The sequence below is a fragment of the Botrytis porri genome (genome assembly GCF_014898465.1).
Source record: "Botrytis porri strain MUCL 3234 chromosome Unknown BPOR_007, whole genome shotgun sequence".
NCBI classification, from domain to species: domain Eukaryota; kingdom Fungi; phylum Ascomycota; class Leotiomycetes; order Helotiales; family Sclerotiniaceae; genus Botrytis; species Botrytis porri.
In genome coordinates, this window is record NW_024066081.1 from 1,131,706 (window position 1) to 1,147,302 (window position 15,597).

The following is a 15,597-nucleotide window of genomic DNA, read 5'->3' on the forward strand; positions in this document are numbered from 1 at the left end:
CTATTAATGAGGAACAGGTTATTTATCTGTCTATCAACGTAATTTGATCACAGCCAAGCCTCTGATTGTGTGTCTTATTCCTGCCTATCTTGGTAGCATATTGAAGTAAGAGCCATAGATGAATTATGAAAACTGATGTCTCTTTCAGGGGCTAGTGAAAGAAGTGTTTCTACAGTGAAGTGCCACTTGGCAGTGTCTCAATGTAGACTATTTGTGCATCATACGAAATTTGACTTGTATACTTGCAAATCTGGTAAATTTGTAAGATATCTCTGGACTCGACCAATAATGAAGACAAACTGAAGGTCTATTTCATCGTAGCAATTACTTCAGGATCAAGCAAGGCTGTGGGCTTGTATCTGGTTAGCTCAACTAAAGCGTAGCCGGCAACATTTGACCGCACCTTCTTACCAAATATTCGGTAAAAGTAACAACTCTTTGCAGCATTTAATGTAGGACTCTACATCAAAAGCCTAGCTCTCACCGAGTAAAAAACGTACATTCAAGTAGCAACAATGAGAAAAGAAAGTCGCCGGAAAACGAGCTTTATTACATACCTTGAATGCTTAAGATATCTCGTGTCCGCTGACCTGACTTTCAATCGAGATACATCTTGATGACGTCTAATCGAGTCAAGTAACGTAGCTTTTAGTAAGATATTAGCTGATCGGCTCTAGCAAAAACCCCCTTTGGTGGCCTAGCTGAGTGTTGGCGAATTCTAGAGACACAGCTCACGGAAGGCCATCTCTGATACAACCACAACCGGCAGGATCGAAATTTTAGAGTGTGGTTTTCCCTCCAAAGTACTTTTCGCATGACAGTTGATAATCTATGGGATTGTGTGAAAATGATCGAAAGTATAGTTGTAAACAATCCATAAGCAAAGAACAATTGTATGATATATTTTTTTGGTAAAACACCCTGTCAACCTATTATTGGAAACACGCTAAAGCCCGCATGCAGCATTGCGGCCGCATTTACCGGCGCATTGAGCTACGAAAGCATTCTGGCCAAACCATTGGATCTTCCAATCCAATATCTCACTCACAACATGCTACCACGATAGCAAAAATGGCAAAAGCCAAATCGCACAGCAATCGCAGAAATGAAGAATCATCGAATCGTAATCCGGAAGAAGATGTTGGACTTCTCGCTGAAGAAGCAGGAAGTGAAGATGAGGATATCATAGTCCATTCTGGACAGGCACAGGAACAAGGACATAATGAAACACATACACCTCGAACACCTAATCGTGTACGATTCGATTTACCACCTTCGCCGGATGGCGAATTGAATGCGAGGAACGGAGCGCCCCCTGTCTATGAGGATGAAATACATGCACATCCCTCATCTCGAACCCAATCTTTTACACCCCTCCTGACGGGCATCGAAGCTCCCTCCGTGACTGTTGCCTCTAGTCCTTGGGACGACGACGAAGATGTACATACATGGGCTGAACGCGAGCGATCTCGTCCCAAGTCGAATCTGCGGAATGCATTTATGAATATGGCGAATAGTATTATCGGAGCCGGTATCATCGGACAACCTTACGCATTTCGTCAAGCTGGACTCTTGGCTGGAGTTATTCTTTTGATTGCGCTTACGATTACGGTGGACTGGACCATTAGACTCATTGTTATCAATTCTAAATTGAGTGGAAGAGATAGTTTCCAGGGGACAGTGGAGTTTTGTTTTGGGAGGACGGGATTGATTGCTATTAGTGTTGCGCAATGGGCTTTTGCGTTTGGGGGCATGATAGCTTTTTGTATTATTGTAGGAGATTCGATACCGCATGTTTTGACTGCGGTTTTCCCAGGATTAAGAGATGTGCCAGTGCTGGGGCTATTAGCGAACAGGAGGGCTGTTATTGTAGTTTTTGTGTTGGGAATAAGTTATCCTTTGAGTTTATATCGGGATATCGCTAAGGTATATTTTCTAGACAACATTCAGGAGTCATGCTAATTTAGCATAGTTGGCGAAAGCGAGCACTTTGGCATTAATCAGTATGATGATCATCTTATTCACAGTTGTGACGCAAGGATTTATGGTACCCCAAGAAGACAGAGGAGAATTCACCACACCCCTCCTCACCATAAACGATGGCATCTTCCAAGCAATTGGCGTAATCTCCTTCGGTTAGCCTCCACCCCCTTGTTTCCATCCTCTCCAATGCAATTAAACTCAACTAACACCCCCTCCAGCCTTCGTCTGCCACCACAACTCCCTCCTCATCTACGGCTCCCTCCAAACCCCCACCATCGACCGCTTCTCCACCGTAACACACTACAGCACCTCCATCTCCATGGTCGCCTGTCTCTTCATGGCCCTCTCGGGCTTCCTCACCTTCGGCTCCAAAACCCTTGGCAACGTCCTTAACAACTTCCCCGCCACAAACCCCCTCGTCAACCTCGCCCGTCTCTGCTTTGGTCTCAACATGCTCACCACCCTCCCCCTCGAAGCCTTCGTCTGTCGCGAAGTAATGTTCAACTACTGGTTTCCCGGCGAACCATTCAACATGCATCTGCATTTAATCTTCACCTCTTCCCTCGTCGTCAGCGCTGTGATCCTAAGTCTCATAACCTGCGATCTCGGCGCAGTTTTCGAATTAATCGGCGCGACTAGTGCGTGCGCCTTGGCATATATATTGCCACCTTTGTGTTATATAAAACTAACGACAAGAACGTGGAGAACGTGGATGGCGGGCGCCTGTGTAACGTTTGGGGGGGCGGTCATGCTTATTAGTCTTTTTCAGGCGTCGAAAAAAATGATTTTGAATGAAGGGGGGGTGACGAAATGTGATTGGTAGGATAGAGGGGATGGGGTTTTAGATAGTGGATAGAATATAGTGTATAACATGTTTAATATATATTGATGAACTTTGCTGCATTATTCTCTAGATTCTGAATTGGGATCCTTGATTATCTGGCTGTCTCATCGTTGTTCCATCGTCATGGAATTAATTCTCTGGCATATTAAATACGACGCTCGTCAAGGTCCTGGTTGTACTTGACAATATCATTATGCTCAAGACCTACCCACCATCAATCACAAAAAGTGCAACACATAAATTAAATATTTCATATGCCATTCATTTATATTAAGCCTAGCCTACTAAGTATCAGATCATCCGAGCCATATACCTCTCAATACAAGCCAGCCAGATCACAATAATACAGAAAGCAAGTAAGTAAGCGACATGTCTAAAAGCGTTCCCTCTGAAACATACGAACGACGATTCTTTTATGTGACCATAACGCCGGGGAATATCATCAAAGCAACAATTTACAAGGAAAGAGAGAAACACAGAAATCTAGAGCTTAAGCTTAAGCTTAAGCCTTGGACTTCTTAGCTTTCTTAGCCTTGGTGACCTTCTTTTCTGGGACTTCAATCTCGGCTTCAACTTCGACTTCAGCGGGGGTTTCGACGACCTTGACTGCTGCCTTCTTAGATCTTGTCTTTCTTCCAACCGGAGCTTCGGCTTCATCTTCGGCTACGGGCTCAACGGGAGCTTCGACAGCCTTTGCTTTTGCGGCCTTCTTTCCCTTCTTTGGCTTCTCGACTGGGGCAGCTTCGGTTGTGATGGTGGTTTCCTCTGTGGTAATTATAGCAGCAGGAGTTTCTTCGACGACCTTGGTCTTCTTGACCTTCTTAGCCTTGACTGGCTCCTCGACTGCAGGGGCATCTTCAATGGTCATGACCACATCTCCATCTCCGGCCAGTTCATCTTCACCATTCTCGATTTCCTTGACTGGCTTCTTGGAAACACCCTTCGCGGATTTTATCTTGGGTGCCTCGTATTCGTAACCGATCTGCTTCAATTTCTCGGCAGCAATCTCGCGCTTCTTCTCAGCCTTTTCTCTTCTCTTCTCCCATTGCTCTTCTCCGGCACCTTGCTCTAATCTGCGACCCTCAATCTTGTTCCAAGGAACCTTTTTAAAGCGACGGTTGGCACCCTTGAACAGATCTTCAGGGAGTTGCTCATCAGGTACTAATTTAACCTTCAAGATGTGATTGAATAACAGATAGTTATCCATAGTCTTGGCTACAATCTCTGCGACACCCCTACTGGCGAATTGAATCCATGCATAATGCTTGCTTGCACCAGTTCTTCTATTTCGGGACAGACGAATCTTGAGAATATCTCCGAATTGAGAGAAGTAAGCTTTCATTTCCGCCTCGTAGAAACCGTGAGGAATGCGACCAATATAGACAACACCGGGAAGATCATTGGCAGCTTCTTCGGCAGCCTTCTTGATAGCTTTCTTTTGCTTCTTGCTGAGTTTTTCGAGAGCGTTTGGAACTTCTTGACCAGGTTCGAGTCCACCTTCTTTAGCATTCTCTTCACCGTCGTTATCCGATTCGAAACCCTTCAAGAGAGCTTCAGTTTGGTCATCCTCTTCTTCCTCCTCTTCGGATTCCTCGACTGGTTCCTCAACAATCTCTTTCTCTACAACCTTCTCAACAACCTTTGCGGCCTTCTTAGGTTTGGCGGCTTCTTTAGGTTTGGCAGTTTCCTTAGGTTTAGCAACTTCCTTAGGTTTGGCAGCTTCCTTAGGCTTGACGGCTTCAGCAGATTTTGGTGACTTCTTCGCCTTCTTTAATTTTGCAACCTCATCCGCGGGGACTGCAGGAGCAGTAGAAGCTATGATTGAAAATTAGAATCATCAATTGCAAGTATTATAGAATAATACATACCTTTACGCTTGCGTGCTGTAATTTCAGCCATTGTATTAAAATTCGTACGACTTGTCTTATTTAAAAGGGTTGTGTCGTGGATATGATAGATAAATGTTTTTGCAGATAGGATTTTAGGATTTTAGAGTGCAGTGTGATTGTCCAACAAATTTTTTGGATTTTGCCAAACTATCTCCACGAGAATTCTCTTGCGACCGAAGCGCTATACCTAATCGAGTTAAATCCTTTATGGGCGGTGAGAGCGCAGCTCAGAATTCCTATCGAAATCTTTCTTGTGGCATTTCATTATTGAATTCATGGGTTTCCATTTCATTGTTGCGAATTTAGAGTCATACATTCTTGTCCATCCCATACATTGAAGGAATGTTATTCTAGAATATTTTATTTGCTCAACCAAGTAGTGGAAAAGTACAGTGGTGTCATGCTTAAATTCTTCACGATATACTCATTTTGGAAGTACATCTATCTCACCAGCTTGTGAAGACTAGACTATTTGCAATAAAGCTTGCTTCCTTCATTTAAATCTTAATAGAAAGAGATTCATCAATCATTCTTTCTACCCTCCTCCAGATTCTACAAGCCTTTTGATTTGATCCACAAACGCCCGCAAATGCACCTTTCCTACAAGCCAAATAAACTAAATTATTGTTGTCTAGCCTGTCTCTCGACCTCATATGTGAAGTCGAAATATCCCTTATCAAATTGGTGCACTCTGACATAACCATCCTCACCACCACTTGCATATCCCTTTCCATTTGGATCCACGGCAACAGTGTTTAGAGGACCGAAGTGTCCACGGACTCTACCGATTTCCTCTTCGAAGATCTTGTGGTAGAATCTGGCTTCGAATTTACCCTGGCGGGCGGAGGTTGTTGTGACATCCATAGCGGCTTGTCCACCACCGAGAATGACGAAATCCTTTTTGGGGGTGATAGATGCGCTGTTGAGAGGAGTATCGGTTACGTAGGTCTTCATGACTTCGAGGTCTCGGGCATTAACAAGCTATACCAATTAGTGTTTTGAAAACTTGAAAGCGTGCGTGTAATTTACCTTAGCAGACTTGTCCTTCGAGGCAGTGATGAAGTAGGTTCTATCGGGTGACCATTGAAGATCTGTGACTTGAAGATCTGGTTCGTGGACTTGAGTGTTGAAGAGTAACTCTCCGGTCTACCAAGCCCGTCAGTACCTAGAATAGACAACACCAGTCTAGATCCTTACCTTGGCATCATATTGAGAAACGCTTCCATCTTCATGCCCCGCAATGATGTATTTTGACATATAACTCCATCCTGCAACAGTAGCCTTGCTCTCCGCGCAAGTAATGGTCAAGGCCCGATCGTCAGATTGTGGTCCATTTACGTCCAAGTTGATGTCCAATACTACGATCGTTCCCAAGAATCCCATACGTTGTTCGGTGACAGCCAACAATTGTGTAGCATCCTCGTTGAATTCGACTCTCTTAACGGCAGTGTTGAAATCCCAGGTCTTCAAACACTTTCCGGTCTTAACGTCCCACAACCTGACTGTGTTGTCTGCTGCACCACTTGCGATGATTGTAGTTGTTGGGTCCACATCGACTGTCCATATAGCTCCCTGATGCCCGTGGTAGGTGCCTAATCTCTCTCCGTTGTGTGCATACCATGCGCAAATGTGCTGATCCTTCGCGGTTGAGAAAATGATGTCGCCATCTCTGTTATATCTATTCGTTCGTCAATACCGCATGTATTTTTATTATTTCGACGGATGTTAGATACCTAATTTGTGTAAGAGCACGCTCCTACATGATTGTTAGCAAATTGGGGACATATATCAAGCCAACAGGGCATCATTTATACTGACATGTCCTTGCAATAGAATGGGCCTCATATTTGCGATTCAGTATTGATAGTACTAGAATCGCGATATGATGGAGTATGGAGGTTGGCGGTTGGTATTTAGATAGGGTTGGATCGAAATAATCTTTGTGCCCCTCAAAAAGTTCGATATCCTCTAGGGATTTGACTCTTCAAATGTGTGCTATCAAAGACCAATCATAAGCGAGAGAAGATGCGGACAGATGCGGGACTTGGCCAAGTGCAAGTGGTGAGAGGAAATCTTCTTGGGTTATGAAGTCGAGTTTAAGGATCCACTTTAAAACAGTTACTAACGAAGTAAATACTCACAGCGGTGACACAACATGAAAATGTTAATAACTTGATTACTGAGGGGAGTGAAGGAGGGAGAGGGAGAGGGAGAGGGAGAGAGGAGAGAAATAAGAAATTGATGCTTCAGTCATAGGTAGAGAGAGTGTGTGTGAGAGAGTGAGGAGAAATGAAGGCTTGGAGGCTCGAATGGGATGAGTTTTCATATTTCATAAGGTAATTGCTGGACATTCTATCCATTCTATGAGTATTTCCTTGACTCATTCTTTCCAGGTAAATCATGAAGAAAGAAGAAAGATGCTCGAATGAAACGATTGATTGATTGATTGATTGATTGATTGCTTTTCCATACATTATTCATTTTTGGACTTAATGCTTTGATCATCTTATCTCTCACCGATATGTTCATATGGAAAGCTTAAGTGCATACTAAAAAATTGTTGTAGTCATTCCACGGGCTCATCTATTATCACTCATTCATTTATTGTTGATATAATTTCGATTTTATTACTATATCTGTATCTGTCTATCTCTCTATCTATCTATCTTGTCATTCATTCGCCTATCAAATCAAACCACCTCATTCGTTTGCGGCGCAGTGCAGAAATGTTGATCGGCAAAAGGGCCAAAGTAGCATGTGGTGCCGCCCGCGTTTATCGTCACAATGTGTACATGTTACCTTCTTTGAATTGCCTCACTTTTACCAATTCTTCGTCAATTCTTAGATCAAGAGCTTCTCTTCCTACTCAACATCGAGCACTGTTGAGTTCTTTAACCCCTTCAGCTTCATTTGTCCAAGCTGCCCAACAGATACTCCAATTGCGGGGTCAGCCACTCCGCTCAACTTTTTCTTCCCCCACAAGGGTCTCATCCATATCCCCCTTCACCCCGCAAAGCAGTACTACCAGGCCATTCTCAAGTACTCCAGCGACAATGACAGCCACCAAGATTGATGGCACTGCCATTGCGAAGAAGATTCGTGAGAAGATTCATGCTGAAATCGACGATGCCCAAAAGACAAACCCAAGATTTAAGCCTTCATTGAAGATCATTCAAGGTAAATTTCCGCAAGACATTGCTAGAATTGTTCGATAAGCTGTTTATGCTAATACATTATTTCATAGTGGGTGATCGCTCTGACTCAAGTATGTATCGGTGATCGAATACTGTCAAAAATGACTCACTAATGGTGGTACAGCTACCTATGTTCGCATGAAGTTAAAGGCCGCACAAGAGGTTAGCTACCATTTACATTTTTTTTTAGCATACACTAATTCATGAGTAACTAGGCAGCAATCGAGTGCGAACTTATTCCATTCCCTGAGAGCGCAACTGAAGCCGAGGTTCTTGACAAGATCGAGCAATTGAACAATGATCCATCCGTTCATGGTATTCTTGTTCAATTGCCGGTCCCAAAGCACATGTCCGAATACAGTGTAACTTCCGCTGTATCTGATGAGAAGGATGTAGATGGTTTTGGAGCATCGAACATTGGTGAACTTGCGAAGCGTGGAGGACGTCCTCTTTTCACACCATGTACGCCAAAAGGTGTTATGGTCTTGCTCGAAGAGAGTGGAGTTGACCTAAAAGGCAAGAATGCGGTCGTTCTCGGACGTAGCGATATTGTGGGAAGCCCTGCCAGTTACCTCCTCAAGAACGCCGATGCTACTGTGACAGTATGCCATTCCAGAACCCAAAATCTTGAGCAATTCCTCAAGAATGCCGATGTTGTTGTTGCAGCCATCGGAAAAGCCAACTTTGTCAAAGGAGAGTGGTTGAAGCCAGGTGCAGTGGTGATTGATGTTGGTACCAACTTTGTTCCTGATGAGACCAAAAAATCCGGTCAGAGACTTGTTGGTGATGTCGATTTTGAATCCGCTTCCGAGGTTGCATCTCAAATCACACCAGTGCCTGGTGGAGTGGGACCAATGACTATTGCAATGCTATTGCAGAACGTTGTTGAATCCGCAACAGCTTATTTCGAGCGTCAAAAGGCTAGAGCTATCAAGCCTTTGCCATTGAAGCTTCAGACCCCAGTACCATCGGACATTGCTATCTCGAGAGCTCAACACCCAAAGCATATCACACGTGTAGCACAAGAGATCGGCATTGCTGGTTACGAACTTGAACCTTATGGAGCATACAAAGGCAAAGTCGATTTGAGCCTTCTCAAACGTCTTGAGCACCGCCGCAACGGTCGTTATGTCGTTGTCACTGGTATTACCCCAACACCTCTTGGCGAAGGTAAATCTACAACCACTATGGGTCTCACTCAAGCTATTGCCGGTCATCTTGATCGCATTGCTTTCGCTAATGTTCGTCAACCAAGTCAAGGACCAACCTTTGGTATCAAGGGAGGTGCTGCTGGTGGTGGATACAGTCAGGTCATTCCTATGGATGAATTCAACCTCCATTTAACTGGCGATATTCACGCAATCACTGCTGCGAACAACTTGTTAGCTGCTGCTATTGAGACCAGAATGTTTCACGAGAATACCCAGAAGGACGGACCGCTTTACAAGCGTCTCGTTCCAGCAAAGAAGGGCAAGCGTGAATTCCAACCTATTATGTTCCGTAGACTGAAGAAGCTTGGTATCACTAAAACAAACCCCGACGAGCTTACCGAGGACGAGATTCATCGTTTCGCAAGATTAGATATTGATCCTTCGACAATCACGTGGAGACGTGTTCTTGATGTTAATGATCGTCATCTGAGAGGTATTACCGTTGGTACTGCTGGTACCGAGAAGGGACAGACTAGAGAAACTGGATTTGATATCTCTGTCGCTAGTGAGTGTATGGCTATTCTTGCCCTCAGTAACGACTTGAACGACATGAGAGAAAGACTCGGACGCATGGTTATTGGATCATCCAGAAATGGGGATCCTGTTACTTGTGATGATCTTGGTGCAGGTGGTGCTTTGACAGCATTGATGAAGGATGCTATTAAGCCCAACTTGATGCAAACATTGGAAGGAACACCCGTTTTCGTCCATGCCGGGCCATTCGCAAACATTAGTATCGGTGCTAGCTCAGTCCTTGCCGATAAGCTTGCTCTTAAGCTCGCTGGTACTGAGCCTGATGAGAATCACAACGAGAAGGCCGGTTTTGTTATCACTGAAGCAGGTTTCGATTTCACCATGGGAGGAGAACGTTTCTTCAACATTAAGTGTAGATCATCTGGACTCATTCCAGATGTTGTCGTTGTTGTTGCAACTGTTCGAGCACTCAAGGTTCACGGTGGTGGCCCACCAATCGCCCCAGGTGCCGCACTCCACCAAATCTACAGAGAGGAGAATGTTGAAATTCTTCGCAAAGGTTGTGTCAACCTCAAGAAGCACATCTCGAATGCCAGATCCTACGGTGTACCGGTCATTGTCGCTATCAACAAGTTTGAGACTGACACTGACGCCGAGATTGAGGTCATCCGAGAGGAGGCTATTGCTGCTGGTGCCGAAGATGCCATTCCAGCTAATCACTGGGCCGAAGGTGGTAAGGGAGCTGTTGACCTCGCCAAGGGTGTCATCGCTGCAAGTGAAAAGGAGAAGAACTTCAAACTTCTTTACAGCCTTGACGGAGATGTACAGACCCGCATTGAAGCCATTGGTAAAGAGATGTATGGAGCTGACAAGGTCGAGTTCAGTGAGATCGCTCAGAAGAAGGTCGATACATACACTAAGCAAGGTTTCGGAAACCTGCCCATCTGTATTGCAAAGACTCAGTATTCTTTGTCGCACGACCCAGATCTTAAGGGTGCGCCAACTGGATTCACTGTCCCAATTAGGGATGTGAGATTGGCTGCTGGAGCTGGTTATCTGTAAGTTTTTTCCCGTGATGACTCTATTGCTTTCTCTAATATGATTGTAGGTATGCACTTGCAGCAGATATTCAAACCATTCCTGGTCTTCCTACCGCACCAGGATATCTCAATGTCGATGTCGACACTGAAACTGGAGAGATTGATGGTCTCTTTTAAGAACATTTTCTCTCATTTTTGGTTTTGCATTTCGATTAGCGTTTCAACAAGTTAGTTAATATGAGGGCGGTAAAAACACATTCAACGTGTCAGGGTTGCATTTTCAACAAAAGGCGTTTATAGATATACAACTGGCTGGAAAAAAGCTATATAGTATGTAGAGATATCCTTCATGATTAACTCATGATACAAATGAAGTTTACGATGTTTGAAATTTGCAATGCTATCTTTCCTGTTTTTTGCTATTCATGTGATGTGAGCCAGTTTTTGCTCCTAGTGGCTGCTTAAGTTGACACTAATTGAGCTCGCTTAAATATACAGACCTAGGTTCAATGAAAGTGGTAAGTTGCCAAGTCATTTATCATTTATGCGCGGGAGAGATCCTCAGCATCAAATGCTCGAGAATGAATAGAACTAGCTTCGGTCAGTATAAGAAGTGAATCACAGTCAATTCTTGCAAGGGTATTATGTATCAAATCAAAAAGTACAAGTAAAAGAAAAGTCTTCCTTCGAAATCTGTCTTCATTTCTTGCCCGCGCTCGCAATAGTCTTCTTCTCACAAGTAACTTATGTAACTTCCACCCTTTCCTCTGATGTTCAACTCCACAATACCAAATATTCTTGCCCCCTTTCTTGCACTCAGCACATGCACTCAAATTTCCTCCTACACCATAGTAATCGCACCAGCCCGCCTTTTCTCGATTTTTCCAACGATCCCAAGCCCTCTTTGCACACTTTCTCATCAATTCTGTATGCTGATTCTCCGAGATCCATAATGCTCCGATTCCCAATTCCTCCATACCATTACAGATATTATCCATAGCATCCTGCCAATCACGTCCCTTGCCAAGAAAATAAGGCTCGCCGAACATTCCTCGCTTGGCTCATTGCAAACGCGTCATATATCTACCACGAAAAGCTCATCCAATTTTACTATTTGACCTACACTCGTTCCGGGTTTAGGAAAGCCAAGCATAGAATGAAAACTCTCGTTTTCTCCTCCGGTAACATATGTCGCGCCCCCATTTCCCAACTTCAGAGAATAGAAACTCAGGAGTTTGGGACCGGACAATTTGAATTCTATAATGGAGCGTGGAATATGGTCGATGAGAACTGCTGCTTCGTTTTTGATGCGGATGGATAGTTGTTGCTCTGAGGAACAGAAAGCGAAGAATTCTTAGAAGAGGGGTGAGCGCTTTGTAACAGCCGTCGTGGCTGCGAGATTCGTAGACGATGGTTTCGAGTTGGGTGGAGGAGAGTGAGCGGGTTGCTAGATCGCATGATGGATGGAGGGTGCAGGTAGTTGGAATAGATGAGGTTTCTTGAGCTGGATCTTGAGCTGGATCCGGGGTTGATGTATCGTGGTGGAAAGTGTGAACGTTGATTTTTTGAATGCTGGCAGGACGCTTTTTGTTAAATGCGTTTCCTTCCAGACGAGGAAGTATGGTTTGGTCTGCGATGGTGCTGCTGTGCAGACTGGTGCGTTTGTAGTGGGGATCACTGACTAGACGTTCGTAGTTGAGGAGGGTGGTGATGGTTCGGAGGAGGGTGGGCTCAGGTGCCATGGTTGGTGTTATGGACTGCTGTGAGGTATTGAGACAACTTGGGCTTTTGGGAAAAGAGAGGAAGAATACTATTTGATTATGATAGAGGAGTAGATAGAATGTATTGTCAGGCGGTGAACGCGTTTGATCTCGCGGAATCACATCTTAGGGTTACATTTGACAAACTTGGTTTATTCGTTTGTTTGTTTGCTTGTGGTGGCGATATTCAATGCGGAACAACTGCCTGGAGTGATTATCATTCTTTATGTATATCCTACTGGTATGAAGACGCATAGATTGCTCCAAATTTCAAACCAGTATCCGCCCATTCACATCATTGGGCAAAAAATAGGAGCTAGATAGACTACTTTTCTTGGCTGTGTTGAAAGGCTAAATACCTCCATCAAACGATAGAAGGCCAGAATATTCCTCTTAACAAGAGCACTTCGTCAAGTAAGTAAAGACTCATGCTTTATTGCCTACTATCTGAGTGTTCCAGTTCGGTACAAATTCATCAGTGACTTCCTCCAATCAATGAAACGCTACCATTTTTGCCGTGACTCCATTGACTTCATCATTTCCGATACCTCTCTCTCACCACCACCCCATTGCTTCCTTATCAAAATCAAATCGTCCAGATCATCCGGACTACCACCATACCCCTGGTCACCTACATCAATCCTTTCTAGCAAAACGGCATAATATGGAATTTCAGAAGCAAAATTCAACCCGCACATCATCTTCCTACCCACCTCGCTGCGTCTATATTGCCCCCTTGATTCTGGAAAATCTTGTCCCCCAGGTATATATGTGCGATACACCACTTCCCGCTCTAAATCATCGCCCAGAATCATAAACCCTTTATCCGTGCGTCCACTTTGTTTCAACGTCTTGAGATGATTCATAAATGCATCTCCATATTTACCTTCTCCTCCTCCTTCGAAGGAAAAGAAAATTTACTTTCCAGGGCCGTTACTATCAAGAGTCTCTGGCAGCTGAATGACATACTTCGGGAGTGCTTCGCTTGGGGAATGCTCTTTGCGTGAATATTTACCGGTTGGAAACTCGAGTCCGATAAGCTGCTGGTAATCTGTGGTTTTTGATGTTTGCATAGTGTAGCGAAACCATTCGCGGAAATAGATGAGGAGGTGATGATGCATTTTCTCTTCCGTTGAATAGCATGAGGTTTTATCGGTTTTGTTAAATGAAACAGTTTTGATGGAGTTGAGCCATAATTGTCGCTGCTGATCGAGTGACTGGCAGGCGGTGTTGGATATCTGGGCTGGCATTTTTGATGGTGATGATGAGAAGGTTCTGGACGTGGAGTATCGAATGAGACTTGCAGGATGGAGATTCAATATTTGAGAGACTGTGGCTTGTTGAAAATCAGTTGGACGTGTAAAAGCAGGCTGGTTGATGATGGCAGGTTTTTCAAATGGCGCTGAATGATTCTGTATTGTTCTTCTATGTTTTGTTACTCTGCATTTGTGAAATTTTTTGTTGTGAAAATTAACCAAAAAAATGAAAGGAAGAAGGAAAGAGTAGAGACATATCAGCTATGTGTCATATCGCAAACCGTTTGTCTCCATACATTGACTCGATTCTACTTCAGTTTGCGACCATGAGTCCTCATAATCTGACTCAAATTTTCACAACAAGGGTGCAACTTTGCTATCGAAGTAGAAACTTGACGCCTGTTGGTTCGAATTGATATTGTGGAATGATATATATCCAATATCCAAAGCCAAGGAAGACCACTCTTTTACGACAGAAGCTTTCGCTTCTATCATACACGAATGGACTGATTCCTTCACTCGAGATGGTAACAACAGTTCAGACCTTTTGTTTTGAATCGTCCATACCACTTCGAATACGTGCCTCAGTCTGCATCTCTTCCAGCTTATATCTAGTGACGCATCCTAAATCATGATATTTGCAGTCACAATCAATCCACTTCATTCTTTTTGCAGATACGCTGTCGAATCTTGGTTAATTGAGTTCGAACGACTCGTGCATATCACTATGATGCAGTGTCAAGCATTCATGATTGCGAATAGGGGTAGATCTAAGGGGCATAGAAAAGTTTAGTATCGGCATAGAAAGAGCATAAGGGGGTTTCATCTTCACCTCTTTCACTTATTATCAGTAACATCAATTGTCTGGGCATATCTTCACACTCCACGAACTCTCCTATCTATTTCATCAGAGTCCCTGCATACTTCCTCTATAAGAATCTTCAGAGTTTCCTCAGAGGAGCGATCGATAACCCCGTCGGTGGTGAACAATTCAAGTATTGGTGTTGGGTGTTGAAGGAGAAGCGCTTGGGGTATCGAGACTCAAGTTCGCTATGCTATCACGGTAAGTGGTGTGCAACCAGAGCACCCAAATGAAAGTCATAGTTGAAGAATGCTCATTACCTAGACCACCCATGGCAACTATGCAGTTTTGTGATCAAAAATATGTGAAGAATGTCACTGCGACTACCAAACTTCCCAAAATTGAGATCATACCGACAATCACTACAAAGCAATCGCATCTAAAGATAGAACCTCAGGAGCCATCTATGCAGAAATGATCGACCAAAGCGAAATTCTTCCAGAGACTCCCACTTGAACAATGACAAAAAATAGGGCAGCCATTGCCAGCCAATGGAACGCTATCGTCCGACTTCGTCCAAGTGATTTCGAGTCTCGTTTGTTTTAGCCCAGGGGAAGACCCAGGACTTGGTGAATTTTTGATGAGAATTAGCGACGTCTCTGCTGTTTTAGTGGTTAGACGTTCTGAGATGTGGTAAAGTAATTATAGAGACGGTGCCCGTTCCTGGTCTGTACGTAGGATCAAGTTCTTGAAGAAACCTGTACCATGCGTTACCAAACTAAGTGTGCGAGAATGACGAAAGATATGTTTTACAATTTGGAAAGCCTTACATTTATTCCGATACCGCGTCGTCTGCGATATACTAGGGGAGAGAAGTTTTTTATTGCTCGTCTGATGGGTCAACTTCTCACTCCTTTAACACTTGAGCGCTAGATGATCAATACAGACGATATGAGAGACATCAAAGATATCAAAAGTGCATGGACAAAACCTGCTGTATTAACTTCATCGAGAAGTTTGCCGACAGCTTACAGAAAAGGGAAAATGGTGTTCAGATTGCTGATCAAGATGGATCTCCCGAATGAGCTTGAAGACGAAGTTGATGTTATTGTCTACATGATGAGTCTAGGCTTTCTAGCATTGT

At 43.9% G+C, this 15,597-nt stretch overlaps 6 protein-coding genes across 6 annotated transcripts; 2 read left to right on the forward strand and 4 right to left on the reverse strand.

The window, feature by feature from the left end:
• Positions 1–1,071: 1,071 nt before the first annotated feature.
• On the forward strand, positions 1,072–2,840 carry EAF01_005670 (uncharacterized protein; the record flags this gene model as incomplete). The annotated part of the gene is made up of 3 exons (XM_038913924.1): positions 1,072–1,926; positions 1,973–2,135; positions 2,202–2,840. 3 exons carry the CDS (start codon positions 1,072–1,074, stop codon positions 2,804–2,806), a joined length of 1,623 nt encoding a protein of 540 aa, XP_038770373.1. The 3' UTR covers positions 2,807–2,840.
• A 489-nt stretch (positions 2,841–3,329) lies between these two features.
• EAF01_005671 (uncharacterized protein) lies at positions 3,330–4,726 on the reverse strand (the record flags this gene model as incomplete). Its single annotated transcript, XM_038913925.1, has 2 exons — positions 3,330–4,642; positions 4,696–4,726. 2 exons carry the CDS (start codon positions 4,724–4,726, stop codon positions 3,330–3,332), a joined length of 1,344 nt encoding a protein of 447 aa, XP_038770374.1.
• A 281-nt stretch (positions 4,727–5,007) lies between these two features.
• On the reverse strand, positions 5,008–7,205 carry EAF01_005672 (uncharacterized protein). Its single transcript, XM_038913926.1, has 5 exons — positions 6,535–7,205; positions 6,450–6,472; positions 5,914–6,394; positions 5,746–5,862; positions 5,008–5,697 (listed from the first exon to the last, which is right to left on the reverse strand). Exons 1-5 carry the CDS (start codon positions 6,559–6,561, stop codon positions 5,338–5,340), a joined length of 1,008 nt encoding a protein of 335 aa, XP_038770375.1. The 5' UTR covers positions 6,562–7,205; the 3' UTR covers positions 5,008–5,337.
• Positions 7,206–7,442: 237 nt separating this feature from the next.
• Positions 7,443–11,049, forward strand: EAF01_005673 (uncharacterized protein; the record flags this gene model as incomplete). The annotated part of the gene is made up of 5 exons (XM_038913927.1): positions 7,443–7,893; positions 7,961–7,981; positions 8,035–8,072; positions 8,126–10,653; positions 10,704–11,049. 5 exons carry the CDS (start codon positions 7,443–7,445, stop codon positions 10,810–10,812), a joined length of 3,147 nt encoding a protein of 1,048 aa, XP_038770376.1. The 3' UTR covers positions 10,813–11,049.
• Positions 11,050–11,710: 661 nt separating this feature from the next.
• EAF01_005674 (uncharacterized protein) lies at positions 11,711–12,377 on the reverse strand (the record flags this gene model as incomplete). The annotated part of the gene is made up of 2 exons (XM_038913928.1): positions 11,711–11,892; positions 11,927–12,377. 2 exons carry the CDS (start codon positions 12,375–12,377, stop codon positions 11,711–11,713), a joined length of 633 nt encoding a protein of 210 aa, XP_038770377.1.
• A 935-nt stretch (positions 12,378–13,312) lies between these two features.
• Positions 13,313–13,645, reverse strand: EAF01_005675 (uncharacterized protein; the record flags this gene model as incomplete). The annotated part of the gene is made up of 1 exon (XM_038913929.1): positions 13,313–13,645. One exon carries the CDS (start codon positions 13,643–13,645, stop codon positions 13,313–13,315), a length of 333 nt encoding a protein of 110 aa, XP_038770378.1.
• Between the last annotated feature and the right edge of the window lie 1,952 nt (positions 13,646–15,597).

Bases quoted from the DNA above. Each gene is read 5' to 3' on its own strand.
- EAF01_005672 (XM_038913926.1), bottom strand. From the start codon at position 6,561: ATGAGGCCCATTCTATTGCAAGGACAT. The intron at 6,473-6,534 runs GTCAGTATAAAT...ACAATCATGTAG, and splicing joins CCATTCTATTGCAAGGACAT to GAGCGTGCTCTTACACAAAT. The intron at 6,395-6,449 runs GTATCTAACATC...ACGAACGAATAG, and splicing joins CGTGCTCTTACACAAATTAG to ATATAACAGAGATGGCGACA.